Raw genomic sequence first — 24,962 nt, forward strand, 5'->3', positions numbered from 1 at the left:
TCCTTGACATGCTTCTATGTCTATCCATTATGAAAATGTCAAAATTAATGTCAAAAAGATGAAATATTTGATTCAATGAAGTGATGAACAGCAAATGAAAACGTGATAACAGCTATACTGAGAATTCACGCAACCTATCCTGGTTCCAAGTTACTATAAATGAGAATACAGTCAAGATAATTGCACAATTAAATGGCTAATTTGTCTCCTTGTCCTGTGCAATTTACTTTGACTTCTTACGCATTCCCATCCGTGATTTCGCATACCTGGAGCTCTTGTTAAGCAAAACCTTTGAAAACAAAACCAATAATTAGACAGAATAAAATGCATCAATTATAAAAAAGGATACTCTAGCCGCATGCCCTCGCCAGCTGGTGATGAGTAAAGAATTGTGCCTTGCAGATGATTCATAGCTCCAGTTGAACTGGGGGTATCCTTCAGATTTTGGTACACAAGCAAAGTCAGCATTGCAACATCCAATTATGCTGAGTACTAGACTTTTACACATATCGTACAAAAACATAAACAGAAACTAAAAAATTTTGAAGCACAAGACACATTGTGAAAGCAGTAAAGAAAATATCCAATGGAAATGCTCAGTCATTGATCTAATGAATGCATTCCGGATCCTACGTAAAGCAAAGTACCAACCTATTAAAGAAGCAAGAATCATTGCAACAACTGTTCCATGAAATAATTTGACTAACCACTAGTTTATTGCATGATAACAAGTTGACCAAACATTTCAAAATGGTAACATGCTGTTAGCACTTAGCAGTGACCAAAATAGATCAAACAACTGAGATGGCTCCACCATATTAGTAAGTGAACCACAGTAACAGGAACATAAATCTGGCTGTCCTCACATAATCTAACAAAGCAACCAAAAGGCCAAGAGCCTCACAGCTAGTTGGCACATCTAGCCCTCCCCTGTGGGAGGGCTGCAGTTTGATTCCTAATCAAACAATACATTTGGACATACAACAAGATACATATCTATCCATCTATGCATGTGTGTGTATAACAATCTACTTTTCAGCTTTTCTCTCCCTTCTCCACGTTCTTTTCTCCTCTCTCAGCTTCTCTCTTTTCATTCTTCTAATCCATAATTTCTCTTTCCTTCCTATCTTAAAAGAGCCTCTAGCACACACATGCCAATAAGCATATATGAGAGAGAGAGAGAAAGAGAGAGAGAGAGAGAGTGCAGATGTTTGCTATCCTCTTACTGCATGCATTTAATTAAGAAAATATAAATGCATTGCACAAAGAATCTGTAACAACTTAGCCTTTTATTTATCTATTGGATAGGTGACTTTTGGCCCCAAGGGGAGGCGAATAGGGAGATTAAAACAAATGAACTCCACTTCATGAGGGGTAGTCCCCAACCGATTGCACTACCCTTGGATGTCATTTGCTACTAATTAAAAAATGTCAGCTATTCACACATCTTTTTGTCTCAATCATATCTACTCAGCATGCAAAATAGCATATAGACTAAGTAATCTGAAAAAGAAAGGAAGAATATCAAGTTACCAGGCCTGCCATCATCAAAGAAACTCTACAATAATTCACATCAAAATTATACCTAACACCACAAAAGACGGTAATAAAGTACCTGAAAATCGACAAAGGCAACAGGAGCCCCATATGTGTTCTGCATCTTCAATTTTAGAAACCCTGGACATCTAATGCAAACAAAAAAAGAAAGAAATTAACACCCAAGTTATAAAGACTTTACAAATAGAAAATATACATGAAAATATAAATGGCAAGGGCCTTGTAGCTCAACTAGCGCTTCTTGATGTTTTCAATGGAGATGTCCAAGGTTTGACATTGAATTATCAAAAATAGAAATGCCTACAAACCTTGAAAATACTTGAATTAGCTCTTGCTCTGTACATGTTGGCCCCAAATTAGCCACAAAGAGTGTTGGACATGGGCTAGCATGTTGTGGAGCATGAGGTGCTGAAGTACCATTCTGTTGTGTAAGAGACATCACCAGAAATTTTAGAATTAGAGAATAGTTTAAGTGCACATCATATGCCATTAAGGTAGCGTTTGGGTTCGGCTGAAACGCAGTGCGTCTGCGTTTCAGCCGGTTTTTTTTTTTTTTTAACCAGCGCCTATTGACTGTTCTTGGGACATGAACAGTGCAAATAGGCAAATAAACAGTAAATTCATTTATGAACAGTAACCGAAAAATCATTTTTTATTGTTTTTAGTTTTCAACAAAATAAGTGGTATCCAAACGCACCCTAAATTGAAATGAAACCGGCTATCCAGAAGTGGTGGTTCAAATAAATAATTTTTAAAGCAGCACAGTGAATTTATTGCATAACAATCATTAATCACAACTCCAGGAAAACATGTAGTCAGTACTGAAGCAGCTTCAAGAGTAAATTTGATGGGTATGGAATAATTTCTAGAAGCATCTTTGACAGTATATATGAATGATTAGAAATCATGGATAAATGTAAGAAATCCTTTTTTCCATGTCAAGAACATTTTGTATATTTTCTTTTTATAATCATATGAAAATCATCACAAATAGTCACTTTATTGCATATAATGCAGGTTGTCAAAGCAATTCGTGTTCAGATCCAGAAGATGAAAAAATTCAAGAAAAAGGAAAAACAAGATAAACTCTGGTAAGAAAGAAGTGAAAAGTTTTTACAAAAAAAAAGGAGGAGGATTGGTAGTTTACAGGGTACACATAGAGAGTAACCAATGGCTGTTATTATGTCTTCAGAAGTAAAAATAATGTAAGCAGTACAGCCAAATATAACTTGCAGTACAGCAGAATATAGCTTTAAAATGAAATGTGTTAAGAAGTAACCTTACCAAATTTGCAGCTGCTGTCTCATTTACGGCTCTGCCATCAAAATTTCCATGACTGAATGATGAAAGTATATAAATTATCAGATGAGGTCCAATAGATAAATAGAAGTGATAACTTAGAACACAGATTCTATATACTCCAACTTCTGGGAACAGGGCATTTAGTAAGTGATTTTACTGAGCCCTCAACCTTTCAGCTAGAAGTAACCATTTACAATTAAAAATGTGCTTATTATAGAGCTAGAAGTAATCACTCCCACATAATAAAGATGTGCTTAAGTAGTGCAGATGACCTTTGTGCAGATGGATAACCAATCGTGTTGTAAGCAGAATTACCCATTCCAGGCATGTGAATGCTGCCAAGACCTGCTAGTGCCCAAGCGTGCAAAACATGTGTCATGTGAGCTTTTCGAAGTATGTGTCCTTCATGTGACTAAGTAATTAATATGTACTCCAAGTAAGATGTCCCAAAAAAAGGCACCACAACTAATGAAAAAGCACGTTAATTGTACACACACACACAGACTATGGCATGAAGTATGCCAGAGAAGGATAAAACTTAAGTACAGTTCCTTACGTATTGTACCTTAGATTCCCCAATAAAACACAACCTTGTGGTTGCATTAACCAATGAATTACATGGTTGAATGTAATTGTCCCTGGAAAAGAAAATACTGTTTTTTGTTGCATTGGTCAATATAACCATGTAATTGAATTCAATTGGGGAACCTAAAGTAAAATACCTAAGAAATAGTAACTAAGTTTTGCCCGCCAGGAAAACTAGGAGAAGAGTGAAAAAAAAGGCTCCGTAAGGAGATTTCCATTATCTCTAAAAAAAATTCAGTCAATAATCTTACCAGAATCAGGAGTGCCCCTCGAATATGCAGGCCCTCTAGCTTTTTTATCTGAGCCAAATCTTTCATCATCTGATTGGCATAATCAACAAAATCACAAAATTAAATTTCAAACCTGCTAAACTATAGATTACTAATAAAGATAAATCAAAGAAAATAATTCCAACGAGCAATAGACCTGTTCTTGCACGCTTGGATCTAGAATTAGATTTTGCTAGATCAATATATAGGGTTGATCCCTTCTCAAGATCAAACACCATCCCCTGCAAACAAGATTCAGAATTAAAAACAGTTGTTAATCTGTTTGTGTTATTATATCTAATGCACTAAAGTGCTAAAGCACCATATTGCTTTGCCACCACACCTAGATTGAAAAATGATCAGCAGAAAGCAATTCCAGAACACTTTTTTCTTTCCTTTTCTTTTCTTTTATACCTAAATTACACACACACACACACACACATAGTGGGACTTGAAGCCATGACCTAACCCTCCCTTTCATTATTACGGGAGTAGGAAATGCCATTTGAACTAGAGCTCATTGGCAAGAAGACAATTACAGGTTACTATAACTTGAAACATAGATGAAGAGTCCTACAAAAGATATGCATATGGCAAACATGGTCATATATTGCTTACAGCCAAATGTAATAGAACTTAAGTATAGTTGTAATAACTATTGTTCATAACATACAAATTTGGTGTGCATGAATCCACATTATCCTCAGCATTCAGAATCCTGAGAATGTGATGTCTTGCAATTTGAATGCCTAAGATTGTAACTATTCCCATGTTTTGTTTGATTAGGAATCTAGTAAGATTCCTGGGGATATGAGTTCTTATGCTTGGTATATTCCTAAAATTTTTAAAGGAATTATATATTTTTCCCAAACTATCCATAGATTTGTAAACACAATATCAAGGCAATTCTTTATCTTCCTCCAAATAAATAATGACAAACAAAATATAAACTATAAATCATGATAAATTCATTAAAACTATAGTCCAACATAATTATTTTATGGCAATTACAACATGATGTCCTGTTAATAAAAATAATTTTTAAAAAGAGCATTAAATCCATAACAAAACCACCTGGCAATGTTTAGATTTGTAAACACTATAATCAGAATGGCCTTTACCCTTGTGAACTCCTTTCTTCCCCAACGTCCCTAATGAAGATCTGCATTAAATTTTTTTTTTTTTTTTTGTCTAGTTCCTTCCTAATTTTTTTCATCTTTTAATATTTGACCATGTACAATCTACTTATCTACAAGATAATTATAAGTCTCATATGGGATCATTTATGGCCTATCTATTCATTTGAATCCCACGGAGTAGGATCCATATACTCATGCAGTGCACACGTTAGTTAGATGGTCTAAATCTTCTTGTGGGATATATCCTCTTGAGCCATCCTCCCTAGATACGTTGCTAGGGAGAATGAAGAGATAGTTATTTTTTTTATTTTTTATTTTTTTATTTTTTTATTTTTTTTTCGAAGTTTTATTTCTATTGGTTAAAGGGAAGGGAGCAATCGGTAAAATTGTCAATTTATAAAAATGAAAATTTTTCTAGGCATGGGAATGTGGATACCCACCTTTTTTAAGGGAATCCATGTTCCTACAAAAAGGGGATTGAGTGGAAATCAAGATACCTCGTGCATCTGATTACCTTGTGAGATTTGCGATCAAACGTGGGAATGTTAAGGAATCCTAAAACATTACCCCATACCAAATGCCTCCATAAGGTCAGTCATTGGCCAGATCTCCATAGGACATGCTTTCTGTTAGGAAACTTGCCTTTAGAGTTGGCCTTGAAGTTGCTATTAAGACGCAATACCTCATTAATCTTAATGTGTTTATATCAGAGATGAATATGACCAGTCAGCATCAATATGATATAACGAACTTGCCATTCATAATTAACAAATGTACCCATTAACAGTGCACTTCTGATTGATAATACTATACCAAATCCAACTCAAGCCATATCTCAGCTATTTAGGGTTATATACATATTCATTTTGTTGTAAACTCAATTTTATTTGTGCTTAATGTTTTGTATGTCTACATAGTGCTCTGTTTATTAACTTGAGTGGAAAACCAATTTTATTTTTCATAAACTCTTCAACATACATTTGTAACCATGAAATATGATTGACATCATTACTCTACCTCACAAAGATATCAAATGATGCTATAATTTCACAAGTTATTATATATACCAATTCCCAACTACTAAATGGAGAAGTGTATATGGTGAGGTATACTTACATTCATAGCATGCATAGCCACAATTGCAGACTGCTGATCTGTGAATACAGCAAAGGCGAATGACTGTCACCAATCCAAGACCATGTCAGAACAGATCATACAAAGAGAGCAATAAATTTAAAAAACACATGCATGATTTTTAGATACTAATGAAACAGGTATAGTATATCCCCACCAATAAAGAAATTTGAAAAATAATGTTCCATGAGCATGACAACTACAATTTATTTTTATCGATATTTTACATCTAAACATCATTAATAAGCCCCCACAGTCTCACAGAAATTTCTTTCTATCTTATCGAAAAGTTAAAAAATAATAAATAAATACATCACACATTTGAAAAGCAAACTCAATTCCTTCTCATTTTCCACTCACTTTATATCAACTGCCAACTTATATCAATCAAGCAGATTTCTCATATTAACTATTTCTAAGCCAGGGTTACTCTAACTTAGTTCATCTAGCAATTGAGCATGAAAATTAGCCTTACGCTCTGTTTGTTTCGATGGAAAACCTTATGTAAAGATAGTTTTCCTTGTTTTCCAGTGTTTGGTAGCATAAAAAAAAGATGAGTCAAAGGAAAACTATCTTTGGTCAACATAAAAAGTATATCTTATTTTTAGAAATTGTTTTCCATTAAATTTTTTTGGAAAACAACTCTATCTCGCAACAAGCTAAATAAGGGAAGTTAGGAGGTTGTTTTTCAACTCATTTAAAGTTGCTACCAAACATTGGAAAATGAAATAGTTTTATAGAAAATGTTTCTTGAAAAATGACTCATTTTTCCAGAAAACATCATTGTTGAAACAATCAAAGCGTTAGTTTCACTTAGATTGAAAAATGACTAAGTGAACTTCACAAGCAAACAAATACGCACCACTCAAGTTAGTTACCTATATAACTTTACTGTTCTAATAGAGTCCTTGCCTCTAGTAGAAAAAACCTATATAAGTTCCTAGCCTTAGTTTCACTCACTTAGATGAACCTGCTGTAATTTTTCTTGATCAGAATGTTCACCATCGTGAACATGATGCTCAATTTTTTTGAATAAAAGTTTTATTATCTATCAAAAAAAAGATTGAAAAATGATTAAATGAACTTCACAAGCAAACAAATACGCACCACTCAAGTTAGTTACCTATATAACCTTTTTTTTTTTTTTTGACAACGTTGGGAACCTTTCTAAAGAAGAGTCCTTTGGACTCGCCTCTAGCAAGTAAAACCTATGGGCAACTAACCCGACCTGCCAAAACCAGTTGCCAGGTAATCCAGGACCCCTGACAGGCTAAGCAGTTTATAGCATAATGGGGAGAATTGTACAACACTGCAATGGCGAAAGGAAGTTTACAGTTTACAGTTCACCATTCAAGTTAGTTAACTATGTAACTTGTAACAATAGAAGTAGAAGTTTCTTAATATTTGTACAACACTATAACGGTTAAAGGAAACAACCTCATCATCTTTGTCATCTACTTCAGTACAAAAGTTCAAAACTTTCTCTTATTTAATTTAGCTAATTAATTCATAAGTAACAGTAACACAAAGTTCAAAACCTCAGCCACATTATCAGATTCCTCATAAGTAATCCCAATCTCCAATTTGAACACCAATTAGCAAAAAAGAGAAAACTCTGCTCAAGCAAAACAGAAACGAGCCCTAATTTTAGGAATTAGGGAAAACGAAAGAGAGAACCTGAGAGGTTTGTGTAGGGGTGCGAAGATGGGAGGACTCATAGCCGGGGAACTCGCGAAAGAGATTGTAGATTTCGCGAGGCTTGACGTCCTCCGGGAGCCCGGCGATGAAAAGGGTTCGAACGGCGTCGTGCGAGGCCTGAGGGAGGAGAGTGGGGACGTAGAAGCCGAATGGGGCCTGCGCGTGAGCTAGATAGTGGTGCTGTGGAGGAGGAGGATGGTGTGAATTCGGCGGAGGAGGCGGAGGAGCTTGTGGTGGAGGCGGCTGATAGTAAGGGTAGTGAGGAGGAGGAGGGTAGTAGGCGTCCATCCGGTGGTGATTCTGATTTCTGACTGGGGAGGGAAGCTCTAGGTTTTGGATCTTCCAACCTTCGGTTTTTTTCTTTTTTTGCACCTTTTTTAAAGGCCCATGAAACTACAGCAACCAAGTACCAACCCAACTTTCTTTTTATGGATTTTTTCTCATCTAGCGTACTAGCACTTTATTTAAAGCCCCAAACTAAAACCAGAGCCACTTTCTCCAACTTACTATGTGATTTATAAGATAATGATAATTTATGCACAATGTATGATAAAGATAATTGTCATTTTTCTATTAGTGGTTGGAATTTAAGGCTCCAAACATGTTCGAAGCCAAACATTTTTTGTAAAATAAGAATGACAATTTTCTGTGAACTCGACTATCCCAATGTGATGATGGGGCAGGATGCCCAGATCATTCGATTGAGGTTGGAATCGATTTTGGTTACTTTGCTCCGAGTGTATTTTCTAAAACACCTTTATATTTTTTGTAATTACAAAATTATTAACCATTAAGAATTTTGTATTTTTACTTTGTTTAAATGAAATGTTGGATACATTAGGACTTTATAGTTTATTTATATTATTGTTTTGTTAATCAATTTAGTTTGAAATTTGTGGTTTGCATTAATGTTAAATATTTAGCTTTTATTGAGTATTATTACTTTTATTTTATTTTATAATTCGATAGTTACAACCGGGACGGGAAATTAAAACCTTAAATGTTTTTATTGGAAACAATGAAACAGGACTCTTGTTTTATGAGTATTATTACTTATTTCTTAGGAAAATGAGTATTATTACTTAATAAAAGCTATTTCGGTTTATGTTAGTACATTGAGAAGTTGTGTTTTTGTCTTGTTAAATAATTTGATGTGTGTTGGAAATTTAGACAATTGACAGCTGAATTTTACTGTATGTGTCAGGTGGACTTTGCTATGAACACTTGCCGATTTCAGCTTTGTATTGTGTAAATTTTAGTGGTAAACTTCAGTCCTTAGTGTCACCAAAGTGATCCAATGATATTCCACTTGATTTAGTAAATATGTTATAATCAACTGCATGCAAAATGCTATAAATAAGAGCATTGTTGTAAAAAAGGATAGATATAACTTTCAAGAGAAAAACTACTCATTGTACTTTCGGCAATAAGAAAGTAAAGTGGATGACCACTAAAATACAAAAGTGCTATTACTCTTTAGTTTTATTTCTTTTAACTACTCTCTCCCTTTTTATTTTACTAGTCAGGGAAAAAAAAAAAAAGTAGTGATTAGAATCAATTTTAGATTTTATTTGTATCACAAAATAAAGATATAAATCATTTGATTTTTAAAATATAGAGAGATTTACATTAATCAAAAGAGACATTAATTTTAAGAATTTTGATAATTATGTCATAAAAAGTTAATCTCATTCGTATAAGACTGTGACAGATCCCAGTCCAATATTTTATTATTTTATTTTGACCTATAACTTACACCTCAATAGTTGTGAATATATTGTAATAATAACAAAATGTCACAACATTTTTAGTTGTGCTAGATTTCGGTATAATATTTTATTATTTTATTTTATTTTATTTTGACGCATAAGGGATTGACACATGCATCACAACATTTTCATAATATTTCTATGTATACATTGTACTTAATTACAATGTAAATTTATATTGTAGACACAAAAAATTGGCAAATTTTGTACACATTTACAAAATTTGTACAATATTTACCATTTTTTTGTGCAAATGTGTATAATATTAACCACTTTTGTGTATTTATAATGTAGACTTGCATTGCAAGTATAAAGTAAACATATAAAGATCTTAAAAATAAAAAATAAAAAATAAAAAACAAAAACAAAGCTCAAACCAACTGGTATACTTGAAAGGAAAAAAAAAAAAAAAAAGTGCACCTCACTAATTGAATAAACCAAAAAAATACTATTCATGAGTCTTTGGTTCTTTTTATATAGTTAATAGATATGCCAGCTGTCAGCTTACATGAATATTTAAAAGAAAAAAAAAAAAAAAAACCTTTAGGCACTATAGAAATTAATGTTAAAATATTGTGGACTTAGCATTTTTTTATTTGATCTATAAGAAACTGAAATCTCAACAATTGTGAAAATATTGTGATAACAATAAGTGTTGTAACATTTTCTCAAAACATTTATTTTTAGTTGTGGTTGGTCACAATCTCATATTTTATTATTTTATTTCAACTTGTAAGAAATTGACACGTCAATAATTGTGAAATTTGTTATGTCAGTATAACAATATATATATATATATACCGGCTTACATAAATATTAAAAAAAAAAAAAAACTTTAGTAACTGTAGCTACCATGCCAGTTGAATAAACCAAAAGCATTGCACAATAAGTGTTGTAACATTTTCTCAAAACATTTATTTTTAGTTGTGATTGGTCACAATCTCATATTTTATTATTTTGTTTTGACTTGTAAGAAATTGACATGTCAATAATTGTGAAAATATTGTGAAATTTGTTGTGTCAGTATAACAATATATATTAGCTTACATAAATATTTTAAAAAAAAAAGAAAAAAAAAGGGATTACTGAATAAAAAAAATGAAGCTACTGTAGCTACAGTGCCACTTGGCACTGTAGTTACTATTCAAAACTTGAAAAAAAAAAAAAAAAGTTTCTCACGAAACCAAAGCACTGTAGCTACAATGCTTTAGCGCATTCACCAATGTCAATAATTGTGAAAATATTGTGAAATTTGTTATGTCAGTATAGTAATATATATACTAGCTTACATAAATATTTAAAAAGAAAAAAAAAAACTGTAGTTACTGTTCAAAACGTGGGAGAAAAAAAAGTGGCTCACGAAACCATAACACTGTAGCTGCAATGATTTAGCGCATTCGCGCTTTATATATATATATATAGATAACATCGTTAAATTTATTATTTAGATTAGTGCTAAATATTTGTTTTATATTTGTGAGAACCACCACACGGCGGGTTAAGTGAATCTCATGGTGATGACTCAATTGACAATACTTTACCCACTAGATCAAGTGTTTTATATTTTGTAGTCTTCACCTGTTTAACTAAGGTGGAAAAAACGTGGAAATTGAAAAAGTAAATGAAATACATATTTATTCCATTGAAAGAAAAAGTAGGTTACATGATAATAGAATGAAAATTGAAAATTACAAGACTATTTTCTCCTAGTTACAACCTTAAAAAAAATAAATAGCCTTTGTTCATAGTTACATTCTAAAATGTAAAATTGCCAGGAAAGCATAATTTTGACCTATTGATTTAAGATTGAAGGCTAAGTTATAAGATGGAAAGATGTTAAACACCCATCTCGCCTGATGTTAGTTGGTCTTCTAGAGAAAAAAATAGTATTTTCATGTCATGCACCACACACTTCAATCAAAATATACTATAGCATTTTAAAAAAAAAAAAAAACATAAAATAGGAACATAAAACTAAAAATGTAAACAAAGAAATTAGTCACCGGAAGTGAGATGATGAAGTTAGCATTCAAGAATGCTACTATTGCGTACCCTTTGAGCAGTGATCACTCTACAAGTATAAGTACTTGTAAGGCGTGAAGCGCAAAGAATTTAAGTCTCCAATATGGAGTTTCGCACATATAAACATAGATTAAACTAGAGTAGAATCAATGGTGGTTCTAGGAATTTTTTCTAAAGTGTTCCTCAAGAAGCATAAATTACACAATCTAGTAAAAAGAAAAATTTATATACTGACAACAATAATAAAAAAAACACGCAAATACATAAAGTTTTATAACATAAAGCTTGTGGAGTTCAATTGTGGTTGTTGTCAGTGTTGCTGAGACAGCGATGTCTGGGGAGAGTAAGTGAGTTTCTTATTTCCTTTTAGCTTTTGGATTTGATTTAGTTTTAGTTTAAATTGTTTAATGACTTATGAATCTGCAAGGCACTGAGGCAGTAAGGTTTTTTTATTTGTTGAATTAAAAATGTAATCGTGTTGGTGTTGGAATAGTGGTAGTCTTAGTCTGAGATGAGATTGATCTTGTACTGGGCTTTTTTATTGGCATTTGGTTTGGGCCTTGTTAGTGGTTTTATTATAATTTTTTTTCCAGATTTTTGTTCAATTTTTTTTTTGGGGGGGGGCGGGGTTCCACGATTTTATAAACCAGTACAATGAAAGAACCGAAACAAGGACTGATTACTGGTTTTTTAGTTGGACCGAGATTCAACTAATGGTCGAATCGGTGATGTTATAAATAATATAATTAATAAAATTTTAAATTATATAAACAAACATATAATAAGTTTATTACTAATAATATGATAGCAAAATATAAAAACATAATATTTAGTGACACTTTTCATGTAAATTTAATCAAATTTTCTTAAAATGGACAATTACATGTTTAATTACAATCATAAAAATAAAAGTTTATTTTTTATATATATATAATGAATTAATTGATGTTATATAAAATTTTGTAACTTTTTAAGTTTATTCACTTAATTAACTAAAACTACTATTTTTTTCTAATCAAAATTATCGGAAAAAGAAAAAAGAAAAGTCGTTGTACAATGAAAAAGCTAAATTTACGTGACTTCGACCAATTAGTTGTATAATATATATTATAATGTTTTTGAAGAAAAGTAATCGTACAATGACAGTATGTTAGGTAAAGCAAAAACTAAAAGCAAAGCCGTAGTGTAGGCTTAAAAGAACATAAAAGCATATGGTTCTTTTTGCTTGAAAGACCATATATTGTTAAGTTGCTCAAATTATGGACCAAAATTTAATTTTATTGGCATAAAAAAAATTCAAGGTGTTCCCAAACTTTTTTTAAAGTTAGATAAATATAAAATTTTAAATTATTATGTATAGTTTTTTTTTTTTTTTTTTTTTTAAGGTTAGGGTGGTCCCTGGACCACCCTGGCCATAAGGTGGCGCCGCCCCTGAGTAGAATTCTATCTTATTTAAAAAAAAGAAAAAAAAAAAGCATTCAAGGATGCCCAATATACATTTTTCAACAAATCATACCTTGGCCATAAGGTGGCGCCACCCCTGAGTAGAATTCAATCTTATTAAAAAAAAAAAGCATTCAAGGATGCCTAGTATACATTTTTCAACAAATCATCAGTCATGTGAGTCATTTGCCTGCATATTGAATTTTGATATCGCGTTATCATTCAGGTAATCATGCAATTAATCGTATCATGGCAAATTTTGGTTTCTTCTCATGAGCAGGTTATCATTCAAAACGTTAAAATTTAGATTACATAATTTCTTTATTTCATATCATCATATGGAATGGTTCAAAATCAAATTTCTTTCATGTTTATCATAAATCACAAGCATGATATACATTAGTTTTTTATTATGCAAATCATGTTAACATGTTAAAATCCTAATCTAAATGACATATGAATATGATCATCGTCTCATTTGCCCATATCATAAAATGAAATCATGTTAAGCCATAAAATCTAAAACTATGAAGCAAACTTAGGAGAATTGAAAATAGTTATATTTATGGTTTTAAAAATTGAAACGGTCAAAGAATCGGGAAAACGTTCAGTACCTGTTTTTCCCAATTCTTAACTGGTTTTTTCCAAACCAATTCTAAGTCTGATTCTCAATTCAACCGGTTGAACCGGCCGGTCCAATATGATTTTTAAAACAGTGGTTGTATACTTTTATTTGCATGTACTCCTCTAGCAGTAATGAAATTGATGGACGAATCCTAAGTCAGTCCGATCTATATTGTGGTTGGCATTATTGCATGTGTTTGGCTGTTGTTTTTTTCATTGCACCATTTGTTAGCTTAATACAATTCTAACTGATTCATAAAAAATAAAAAAATAAATCCATGTCATTCCCAAATGTACCAAAAAGAAGTAAATGGGCCCATTACTAATCTTAAGAAATTTATTTTTTTTCCAATTCTGATTTTTTTGATTGGCAAAATGGCCAAGGGCATGGGCTTAAAAAATGATTGAAACACGGGTTTATATTTTACAGGAGGAGGGAATTTTGGACTTCATATAATATATATTGATTTATAAATTTACAAAAGGGTAATCTGAAAGTCAATACACGGTAGTGCTTGTGTAGTCCTGTGCTCCATAAACTGATAGAGACTTCGGCTTTGTTTGGTATGACAACTCAAATATATGTTTTCAGTTTGAAAAAATCTGAGAAAAATCTAAATAGAATTGGGAGAATTTCATTGATCAGAAAAAATGATTACAAGTAGAGTAAATGATAAAATACATAATGCTCTGTTTATATACACAGTGATCATAACTAACTTCCAATGATGGCGCCAAAATCAATTATTGAAACTTCTAGAGTTATACACGTGTCAACTGTGATTAACTGCTTCCTAAAATCTTGGGTCTCTTGAATGAAGAATTCATGATGTGGTATTGCTTCAATGACTTCCAAGACTTCAGTGCTAATCAGGTCAGGTGTTGATGCACGCTATGTGGTTTGATCACTGCACTGCTTATCAGCAAGTGCTGCACTTCCTACAACTCTTGTGGCTTGGCTAGTGCTCTTCACCTCAGCAGCAACTGCATTTCCTATCACACTTGTAGCTTGTCTCGTGTTACTCTGCCCTATAGTATGCCTTGCAATTTTAACACTCCCCCTCGAGAGCACAGCTCTTGCCTTTTGACTTGGCTTAGGTGGGGAAGGATATTCCACTACATGAGCAAAAATATTGATGACACCCAATCTAGTGATCAACCTCAAATAGTTTTCAACCCCTAATGCTTTTGTAAATACATCTGCCAACTGATTTTTGGTTGAGACATAGAAGGTTTTAAGTGTACCATCAATGATTCTATCTCTCACGACATGGCAATCAGCTTCTATGTGCTTGGACCTTTCATGAAACACTGGGTTTGCTGCTATGTGAAGTGCTGCCTGGTTATCACAGTACAACAACACAGGCCTGTCATGTTTAACATGCAAATCTTGCAACAAATGTAAGATCCAAGTAAGCTCATATGTAGTTTTTAAACAATATTATATGCATTTTTATACTCTTTTTTTTTCACTTACACGTATTTTCACACAATGTTTTCAAACAACAAAACATATGTTTTTAAGTACATGTACTAAACACCCCTTCATTTCTTGGCCCAGGGGAGGACATATACAGCTATGTACGCCAAAGATACTTTCTCCCTAGAATCCGGATTCCCAAGCACAGGACGCACATGTATCATGCCCAGTCTCTCTCAATAATTTAAAAAAAAAAAAAAAAATTTGGTGACTAATGGTTTTTTTTTTTTTTTTTTTTTTGGTTGTTGATCTTGTTGAGGAAGTGGTGACTAATGGTTAATCAGTGATACTAGACTCCATCACTCAGCTTTCAATGTTGTTTTTCTTTCCCTAGAACTCCAAGTTCCAAAACCGTAGCTTGTGATTCCTTATCTCATTGGAAATGGAAGGACATAAAGAATCAGTAGCTCACAAATACATCTCCTAAATTTATGAGTTGCGCATGCTTCGAATTATGAATATAATTTATGTGAAACAAAGAGAACTGCCCCAAGTTCCCATACTCCACACATCACAGCCGAGATTCTTTCTTGCTTTTAAAAACAGGAAGAAAGCTCGTCCTTCGTCTCCTACTCCTACTCCTACTCCTACTACTCGTAGAGAACCATTTATCTGCTGAGAAAATCACCATGAACTCTCGAGCTGATCAGCTAAAAGTTTATTTCCTTCCATTCCTGGTCTCAGGCCACATGATTCCCATGGTAGACCTGGCCAGGCTATTTGCCATGCATGGTGTGAACGTTACTATTATTACCACCCCAGCCAACGCCCTCCTCTTCCAGAAAGCCATTGACCGTGATGCCAATTCCGGCCTCCAAATCAAAACTCATATCCTTGAATTCCCTTCTGCCCAAGTCGGCCTCCCTGAAGGAATCGAGAACTTCAACACGATCACTTCCCATTGCATGAGCCATAAACTCTATCACGCATTGTCATTGCTCCAAAAACCAATTGAGCAACTATTTCAGGAAATGACACCAGACTGCATTATCACTGACATGTTCTATCCATGGACTGTCGATTCTGCGGCTAAACTTGGGATCCCAAGGCTAGTATTTCACACTGCAGGCTACTTCTCACAATGTGCTGCAAGTAGCATCAAACAGTATGCACCTCATCTGAGTGTAAACTCTAATGCCGACACATTTTTACTACCTGATTTGCCAGACACAATAGAGATGACAACGTTGCAACTTCCACGCTGGGTTAGAACCCAAGACGGATATGCTCAATTGATGGATAGAATCAGAGAGTCTGAGAGACAAAGCTATGGAGCAGTGGTGAATAGTTTCCATGAGCTCGAGAATGCTTATGAAGAGCATTATACAAGTATAACGGGAATTAAGGCATGGAGTGTAGGACCCGTTTCTTTGTGTGTGAACAGAGATGCAGCAGACAAGGTTGAGAGGGGTAACAAAGTGGCTCCCAATGAAAATGAATGGCTAAATTGGCTAAATTCCAAAGAATGCAGCTCCGTTCTTTATGTAAGTTTTGGAAGCCTGAACAAGTTCTCAACAGCTCAGCTTATTGAACTGGCTCATGGTCTTGATGCTTCTAGTCACCAATTCATCTGGGTAGTTAGGCAGAAGGACAAGGATCAAGATGAAGGGTGGCTTGAGGACTTTGAGAAGCATATTAAAGAAAGTAATAGGGGCTTGATAATACGGTACTGGGCACCACAACTACTGATTTTGGAACACCAAGCTATTGGCGGGTTAGTGACCCATTGTGGCTGGAATTCAATTCTCGAGGGTGTGACTGCTGGTCTGCCAATGATCACATGGCCCCTTTATGCAGAGCAATTTTACAACGAAAAATTTGTGACACAAGTAATAAAAATTGGAGTTTCCGTGGGTGTGACAGAATGGAGACAATGGGATGAAGAGGCCAGGGAAGTGGTTAAGAGGGAGGAGATCGAAAAGGCAGTAATCTTTTTGATGGGCAGCGGAGTCCAAGCTGCAGCGATGAAGAACCAAGCCAGGGAGCTCGGAAATGCAGCAAGGAGGGCCATACAAAGTAGTGGATCATCTCAGTCCAACTTAATGAGCATGATCAAGGAGCTAACATCATTAAAATGTGGTAGGAGCTGAGATGAATGGTGGAAAGAATATCCAGCTTATTGTGCACTTTAATTCTTAGCTTTTAGAAGGCTTTGAACTTTTCCAAAAAATTAAGACTTGGAAGTCATTTGCACTATTTTAGCATTAATAAAATCTATATAATTTATCAATATGAAGATTGGCTTCTTCCAAGTTTACATGTGATTTTTATTTCTTTGTTTGAGACATGAATAGTCCACAGCCTTTTTACCATTATTAATTGGTAAAACAGTGCATCAGACTGCCAATGCTGCAATATCTCAAAATGGAAGTTAAATAACATGGTAGAAATCCTATGTTCAACAGTATTCAGCGAACAACAATAAAAAAGGGGCAAAAATAAAATAAAATCCACAAGGGGAGAACAACAATAAAAAAGGGGCAAAATAAAATAAAATCCACACGGGGAGAACCACAATAAAAAAGGGGCAAAAATAAAATAAAATCCACAAGGGGAGACACAGCGCGCAAGCTGATATCACACTGCAAATCCCTATTCACACAGCAGGAATATCCCCAAAATACTAAAAAGAGCTCATTGGTCCACCAGGGCACACTGTTAAATATGATAAAAAGTGATGCAAATCTAGATAGAGAGAAGGAACATTTCAGCGCAATCTCTTAGAATTGCTAAATCCCAGCAATATATTAGAATAGCATTTTTAGCATCAAACATGAGGTGGTAACTCACAGTTACCATAATACAGTCTCTGAAACATAGGTTTAACCTTACACAATAGGTGGGTATTGCTTGGCCTGCTGTCGAACTCTTTTCTTGTACTCCGCAGCATCCTGTTGAGAGTTGTGTTCTCTTACATAAGAATATATACTTGGGAAAGAAAAGATTAAAACAGAAAGTGCAACCCCTATAATGTGTTACTTCTATAATGGATTCAATTCTCTGCACTTAAACACAACTGTCCTATATTTGGCAACAACATAAGTCATGGGAACAGGGTCGGTAGTAAGAAGTGTTCCCCGGTTCACCATATCAGCCAGTCATATCATATCTCATCAGGCAAGGACGACTATGCATCTAGACAATACAGATGTACATCATTACTACACCTGCTTTGCCTCTCTGAAAGAAATGCATGGTCCCTTTTGTATCCTGTTGAGATAGTATGACTGGACCTGATGAAGCACAGAGGCTCATTGAAAATAAAATGGTATTTTCAAAAGAGAAATTCAGAAAGTACTTCGGGCCATATATACCTGGATGAAGAGGTGATATCCTTCTGTCTGGGCAGGATCAGAAGGATTTGGCTGATCAAGCAAGTCCTGAATTCCCACAAGAATTTGTTTCACGGTTATGGCTGGTCTCCACCCCTACATATACCAGAAGGTTTGTTATGTTATACCAGGGCTTCATCATTATGGCTAGTCTCCAACCCTATGAATAACACTAGCTACAAACTTTTAAGAGCAGCCAAAGGTACTTACACTATCCTCGTTAAGAATGGATAGACAGACAGTTCCAGATGGGTAGACATTAGGGTGGAAGAAATTTGGAGGGAATTTACATTTTGGGGGCTTGCTAGGGTAGTCTTCACTGAAGTGGAGCGTTAGTGGGAAGTAGCCACCCTCCCAATCAGTCTGCAATTACATGATTTGGAAAAAAAAAAAGGTCATGCCCTTTAAAATAGAAAAGAAATTGTGGAAATTAGCACTTTCATTTCCAGCACAAGAATTTTACTAGTCATCTGCCTCACTTTAAAATTTTAAGAGATTCCACACAAGTAAATTAAGCAAGTAGAATTATGAATTTACTAATAAGCCACAATATAATTGATTTCGACATGTTTCCTTTGTCTACACAAATGTACATTAACTTAAAAGCAGCATTTAGAAAGGGGTTCAGTTGTCAATTGTCATGCATAATTGCTTCAAATCTGGCAATTCTTGAGTTTATTGTGTTGGACCTACATGCATCTCATATAAAGACAAGCCCCATTTTCAAAATTTTGTCACAAGCAGTATAGGGTTAGAACGATTTTAAGGAGCAAATGTTTTAGGAGTCATTCACATGGTATTCAGTGGCAGGATTGTAGTATCATGTGAATCCAACACAAAATACTTAAGCCTGTTTAGGGATATGTTCACAATAAAGATGGGCCTAGAGTTTTCTCATAGCATTTAAAATCCTTAAGGAGTGTTTTCTTAAATTTTAAGTAAGTCATTCATGTGTTTATTTGGCAGTAAACAAATTAGGAGTCCAAGAGTCTACTAACATGCTTTATTGTACTCTAAGGAAACTGGACTTTTAAATAATGGAATTATTAAGTGTTTTTGAATATAAAGGCATTGTTGCCTACTATATCATCATCATCATCATCATCATCATCATCACTTCTTCATAACTCTCTTCATGCTATTTTCTCTAAAGCTCAATGTTCTCTCAACTATACCACAACAAGCCCTTAAATTCTCTACTTTTCTATCACAAAATTCCAGTATTACAGCCTTAAGGTCTCTCTATACCCAAACAGCCCACCCTAAACTACCTGCCATCTAGAATTTCCTGCAGCCCCATTTCCAATTCTATCAATGTTCCCACAATCAAGCATAAGGCATAAGCCCTTTTTATAATACACAATATTCTTTAAGCTCTAAACCCTTTCCTCCACCAATGCAAACCCCCACAAACTTAAACAATACCAAAATTCCATTCCACCAATTTTTTTTAGTTAATTCCACCAAAATAAGAATATGTCCGCAACTTTTCAAATCTCTCCTACAACACCAACCATAAAGATCACTGATTGGACATGGATGCACCAAACTGAACATTAGAAATGAAAAAAAGAGAGAACCAAAAGAACATATTAAGGGTAACAGACACAAGATGAGATGAAAAACCCATGAAACATCACACAGCAGCAGTGCAACATACTTAATTTCCTTTTTGCACCACCCCCAAAGAAAAGCTTAATGGCAGACAATTTTTGGGGCTTCAATATCCAAATGAAAAGCTGCAACATTTAGTCTGTCATGCTGGAAACCAATGTTCCAAGAAAAAATTTCCAACCTTATCTTTCAAAGATCAAAATTAATTCCAGACGTTCCAGACGTCCATCAGTTCTCAGATAATATAGCAGCAATCTTCTGCAGAGAAAAGCTGACATATTTATCAAAGAATGAATTCCCTCTGTATGGATTACACAACAAGATGCAAATGACCTAAATGTCAGCAGGATGAGACATAGCAACGATGCAGTAAAAGTACAAAAGAGGAGCTAATGCTTTATCAAATGGTTATAAATCACTCAGGATATACAATTATACATACATCAAAACTATGTACAAAAAAAAGCGATTGAACACAATTGATAAAGATCTGAAGATAATAAAATCAGAAGGTAAAAAAAAAAATCATATTCTTTGAACACACGGACCATTAAGGTTGAGTTGAGGATAATTTAGGTTCACCAATTAAATTGCTCTCAAAATAAAATAAAATCAAAGATTCACCAGCTAATTTTTATACAATATTTAAGCGTGCATGCTTATTAGGATGTGGGAAGAAACAAATGGATTTATGCTTGAACTCCTTCCTCCTTCCCAAATTGAGTGTCCATCTTCACAAAGTTAGTCAAAACACTTATTTATCATCCAATATAACCCTCACCATTTGAAAAAAAAAAAAAAAAAAACCCTTGGTATGAAGTCATGCTCATCTCTAATTTTAATAAAACAGCGTTCATTTTCTTCATCAGTGAACATTGTGTGACTTCAAAAAAAAAAGATGCTCACTTCTGGCCGAGGCAGTACTATGTTCATTGTTTGATGAACTTACTACTTGGGGTTTTTGTAATTAAGAAGAATTGTGGTAAATATATTCCCATGGTAGTTGGATTACGAAACGCGATTCACTGGACCCGTAAACAGTGTGTGGGAATGGGAATCGATTCGGTTCTATCCTTTAAAAATGAGCAGCAAAACTAAAATTCAAAATTACAGTAAGCCCACCAAATTCAAAAGGAAAATGCTAAAGGTACTACCAATTTAACCATGAAACGCAGCGCCACATCAACCACAGAATAATTAAATTCCTCAATTACCCTTTATGTTTTGTGTTTAAAAGTTGACTTGGCAAAATTTGTAGTACCCTAACCCTAAAATCACTCAATTCAAAATGAAGATCCAAAACACTGTTAGAGTATGTACCATGTAATCTCTCAGTCTAGGTAATGAATTTTTTTGACCTTAAATTATCTTCAATTCAAACTTAACAGTCCGTGCCCATACTAATTATATACCAACAAACCAAACATAAATATAGCATTTCACAAAATAAAAAGCACACAACAAAGAGAACATGAAATTTATTGAGAAAAAAGATGGAAATGGAAAAGTTAGGGTTCAGATATAGAAGGTGAGAGAGATTACACCAGCTTTGCCAGGGATAGTGCAATGCCAAACCATCAAATTGACCGTACCATCGGTCAGAGTCTCTGGCTTCGCAACAAAACCCTAGATTACAAAAACCCAAAACAAAATTATTAAAATAAATAAAAATAAATTCACTCAAATGCAATAATATTTAAAAAAGAAAAAAAGAAAAAAAAAGAGAGAGTAGTACGGACATGTGGATGGTTTTTACGCCAAGCCTTTCGCTCCTCAGCAAGACGACCACGAGCGATACCTCCAGACATGGTTTTCTTTCTCTCTCTCTCTCTGTGTATGAAAGTGTTTTTCCTGTTTTCTTTGTTTCTCACTTTGTTGTTGGACTGTTTGTGGAGTTTGTGGTTTTTTTAAAGAGGAAGAGAGCAAAGCAAACTCGCTTCCTACCTAAACTATGCTTCCGATTCTGCCCCTAACCAAGAAATTGGTCCAGCTCTACTTTTCGCTCGCCAACGTACGGCCCAGATTTCTTCAAGCTGGCATATTTGTTCCCTTTATTGTTTTTTTTTTTTTTTTTTTTTTTTCATTATAAAATTTGGGCAGTAGAAAGTCAAATTGATGCAAATTTCTTTTTTCTTTTTTGGTTTTTCTAAATTCTCGCGTGAGAATCACGCCTCTTTGTCACTTTCATCGGTCTTCACATTACGCACGCGTTTTTTTTTTTGTCGTGATCGTATTGGGATTAGCGAGACGTTGACTTGCTTTATACGCTTGGGTTCACTTTCTCTACTTTTCTTCGATTGATGGGCTTTGTTAGGCAGCCCATTGCGTTATATAAATAATTATGGCTTTGTTAGGCAGCCCAAAGCCATACCAAAATTCACAAAGTGGATATGGCCTATGGATGATACTCCGCTGAGTAAAAGCTTATCTCCTATCACAAAAGTATGCCTATAAATAGTAGATAAATATTTTCACAAAAAAAATTCTATGCGGTAGATTGTCGGCAAAAAAGAGAGTAAATTTTAGTGGTAGGTTCAAATTAGAACTAGTAACAACTTAGCTCATAAGATTTCAGTTGTTAAATTGTAAACGTAGCACTTATTATAAAGAGTGTTAGACTAACATTTGGTGCTTTTATGCACGATTTGAGAAATGAACCGGAAACTCGCGCTCACATCATGTGCTGAAAGAAAGAGAGTTGAGCACAACGCAATCAGCCCAATGAATGAACCGTGTTTTAGCCCTTTCGTTACCTTGTGCTTTGCAAGGCTTGGTAATGAGCCCAACTGGTCCTCGTCCAGCCTACTAACAAGCTTATATTATTGTGCACTGCTTCCCACTACAATTTATTCTCTCTCTTTTTTTTTTTTTTTAAATACTACATTTTTCTTTTAACTTTTTAACTTATTTATAATCTTTTAAAGTCTCATTTTTTTTTTCCGACCACCGTACTCCCTTGGTGCGATAGTCATTCCACAAGTATAAGTGCTTGTGGAGTATAGGGGGCAAGAGCCAGGGTTCAAGTTTTCAGGAGGGAGCTTCACACACATATACACATAGATTAGGTTATAGTAGAATTCTATCTTGTAAAAAAAAAAAAAAAAAAAAAAAAAAAAAAAAAGTCTCATTTTTTTCTAAATACAAATATACTTCAGCCAATTTTCAAAAAATTGCATCCAACGAAGTAAACTCGCCCATGTAATCCTGAAAAGAGACATGTCATTTCTACTAGTAATTTCAAATAGGCAAAATCATTATTGGTGCCCAGACCCACCTAGCCAGATATTAGGTTCTGAAAGGAGCTCTTAGTTTAGTTATACTTATCTTTATCCGAATCATTTACATTAATCCACTATAGACTAGTAATATCACAATCAAGATGCACATGAGCTAGCTTTCAAGATTAATCACCGCAATTATTGTGTGCTCTCTATATGGCCAAGTACACTTAACATTTCATCTGGGTATGGTTGAGGACCTTGAAAATGAAACTCAAAACTCTTGCGTGTAAAGGAAAAGACCACGTCAACAACATATCAAATGCTTAGGTTCACCTTGTTTGACTAATGTTATTGTGACAATTATAGTTGCTCTTTTCCAAAGTTAAATGCCCAATTACATTTTGTTTTTTTTTTCCCCGACTTTGAATTGCACTCACTATTAGGGTTTTATCATTAATTTATGTCAATCCGAGCCATAGGATCTCCAACACCCATTGGTATCCCATTTGTAAGACATGCAAAAATGACTTGCAAGTTGCAACAACCGCTTGCATAATTTGTTTTATCATTATAATTCTAGTTGGAGTGGAATGACTTTGACATATATGATATATCCATGTGGATATAGCTTAATGTTATAGGTACTTTCTTTTTTAATCTCCAACCTTTGATGGTTTTAAATTAACTTCAATGAGGTAGGAAATGTTATGGAAGGAAGAAAGACAAAAAAAATAAATAAATAAAGAAAACAAGATAAACCTGTACTCTTGATATGATGGTCACTTCACAAGTATAAGTTCTTGTGAAGTGTGATGGTAAAGAGTTGGGGTTCAAATATAAAAAAGAGAAGCGTGCCCTCTTTTTCAGTACTACTTACTTGTTATAGTTTGATTCAAATTTTGCATTAATCGGATACAATTTTAGGTCTAAAGCGATAATTTAAATGTAATTTTTTTGGGTTAGATTTGGTTATTTTTAGTAAAAATTTAACAATAAAATCACCCAATAACCTTAACATTTACGAATGAAGATGAGTTCACTTAAGAGCATATTAATTATAGATTTTTCCACATTATTTGATAAAGAATTGTAAGGACTGAAATTGGATTGGTCCCAAAACAGGATTGGGCTCAAACCCAAGCGGCCCAAATAATAAATTTGTAGAGAGTGGATGGAAGAATTAGATCTATTCCAGAAGAAAGACGATTGAATTTGATTGTTTAAGACTATTGGACATAAGTAAGATTAGAAAATCTGTCCTCGGAATAGCTCAAGGAGTTTATATTATATTGTCTTGTTGAACAATAAAGTTATACAAGAGTCACAATCCTGTTCTTAAATAATCCTCTTATTTCTTATTTCTTTTTCCTCTTTGGTACATCTTTCCATGTTATATATTTCAGTCTTGGTGTCGCCCCTGTCACACACGTGTAAGTTAGATTCGAGGAATTCTTTCCTATCCCATCCAACACTTCCCAGAATCATCAACTAGTAGCTGTAAGGCTGCTTGATCACTGTCAGGCGTCACTTCCACATTAATGTGGCCAGAGAGTTGATTGGGAGTCATTTAATGCGGAGGTAGTAGTTTTTTGAAGATATTTGTTGCCCTTCTCCTTTCTTATCCCTTGTCCGACGTCTAACTCTTAGTGATGATGTAATTCTGAAGTAAGTCCATGATGATATGGCAATCGAACTGACCTTAGACACATGTTGCCGAGATGGCTTTTATCCTCGGACGCTTGTTGGATTTATCTCATATTGCCTCTACTCCTC

The 24,962-nt window shown here is 34.2% G+C and overlaps 3 protein-coding genes across 4 annotated transcripts; 1 reads left to right on the plus strand and 2 right to left on the minus strand.

The window, feature by feature from the left end:
• Positions 1-8,111, minus strand: LOC126732801 (RNA-binding protein L). 2 transcript variants are annotated; one of them, XM_050435830.1, is made up of 10 exons: positions 7,664-8,111; positions 5,969-6,031; positions 3,871-3,955; positions 3,696-3,764; positions 3,132-3,207; positions 2,842-2,893; positions 1,866-1,978; positions 1,616-1,685; positions 350-435; positions 1-266 (listed from the first exon to the last, which is right to left on the minus strand). In XM_050435830.1, exons 1-10 carry the CDS (start codon positions 7,970-7,972, stop codon positions 224-226), a joined length of 966 nt encoding a protein of 321 aa, XP_050291787.1. In that variant the 5' UTR covers positions 7,973-8,111; the 3' UTR covers positions 1-223. The 2 variants fall into 2 exon arrangements, with proteins under 2 accessions (XP_050291787.1, XP_050291788.1); XM_050435831.1 differs by having other exon boundaries at positions 3,132-3,204; positions 7,664-8,110.
• Positions 8,112-15,993: 7,882 nt separating this feature from the next.
• LOC126689861 (soyasapogenol B glucuronide galactosyltransferase-like) lies at positions 15,994-17,112 on the plus strand. Its single transcript, XM_050385029.1, has one exon. It carries the CDS (start codon positions 15,994-15,996, stop codon positions 17,110-17,112), a length of 1,119 nt encoding a protein of 372 aa, XP_050240986.1.
• Positions 17,113-17,727: 615 nt separating this feature from the next.
• LOC126732806 (SUMO-conjugating enzyme SCE1) lies at positions 17,728-21,990 on the minus strand. Its single transcript, XM_050435834.1, has 5 exons — positions 21,708-21,990; positions 21,511-21,594; positions 18,565-18,717; positions 18,337-18,450; positions 17,728-17,913 (listed from the first exon to the last, which is right to left on the minus strand). Exons 1-5 carry the CDS (start codon positions 21,774-21,776, stop codon positions 17,851-17,853), a joined length of 483 nt encoding a protein of 160 aa, XP_050291791.1. The 5' UTR covers positions 21,777-21,990; the 3' UTR covers positions 17,728-17,850.
• Positions 21,991-24,962: the final 2,972 nt, after the last annotated feature.

Source organism: Quercus robur, chromosome 6, assembly GCF_932294415.1.
Source record: "Quercus robur chromosome 6, dhQueRobu3.1, whole genome shotgun sequence".
NCBI classification, from domain to species: Eukaryota; Viridiplantae; Streptophyta; class Magnoliopsida; order Fagales; family Fagaceae; genus Quercus; species Quercus robur.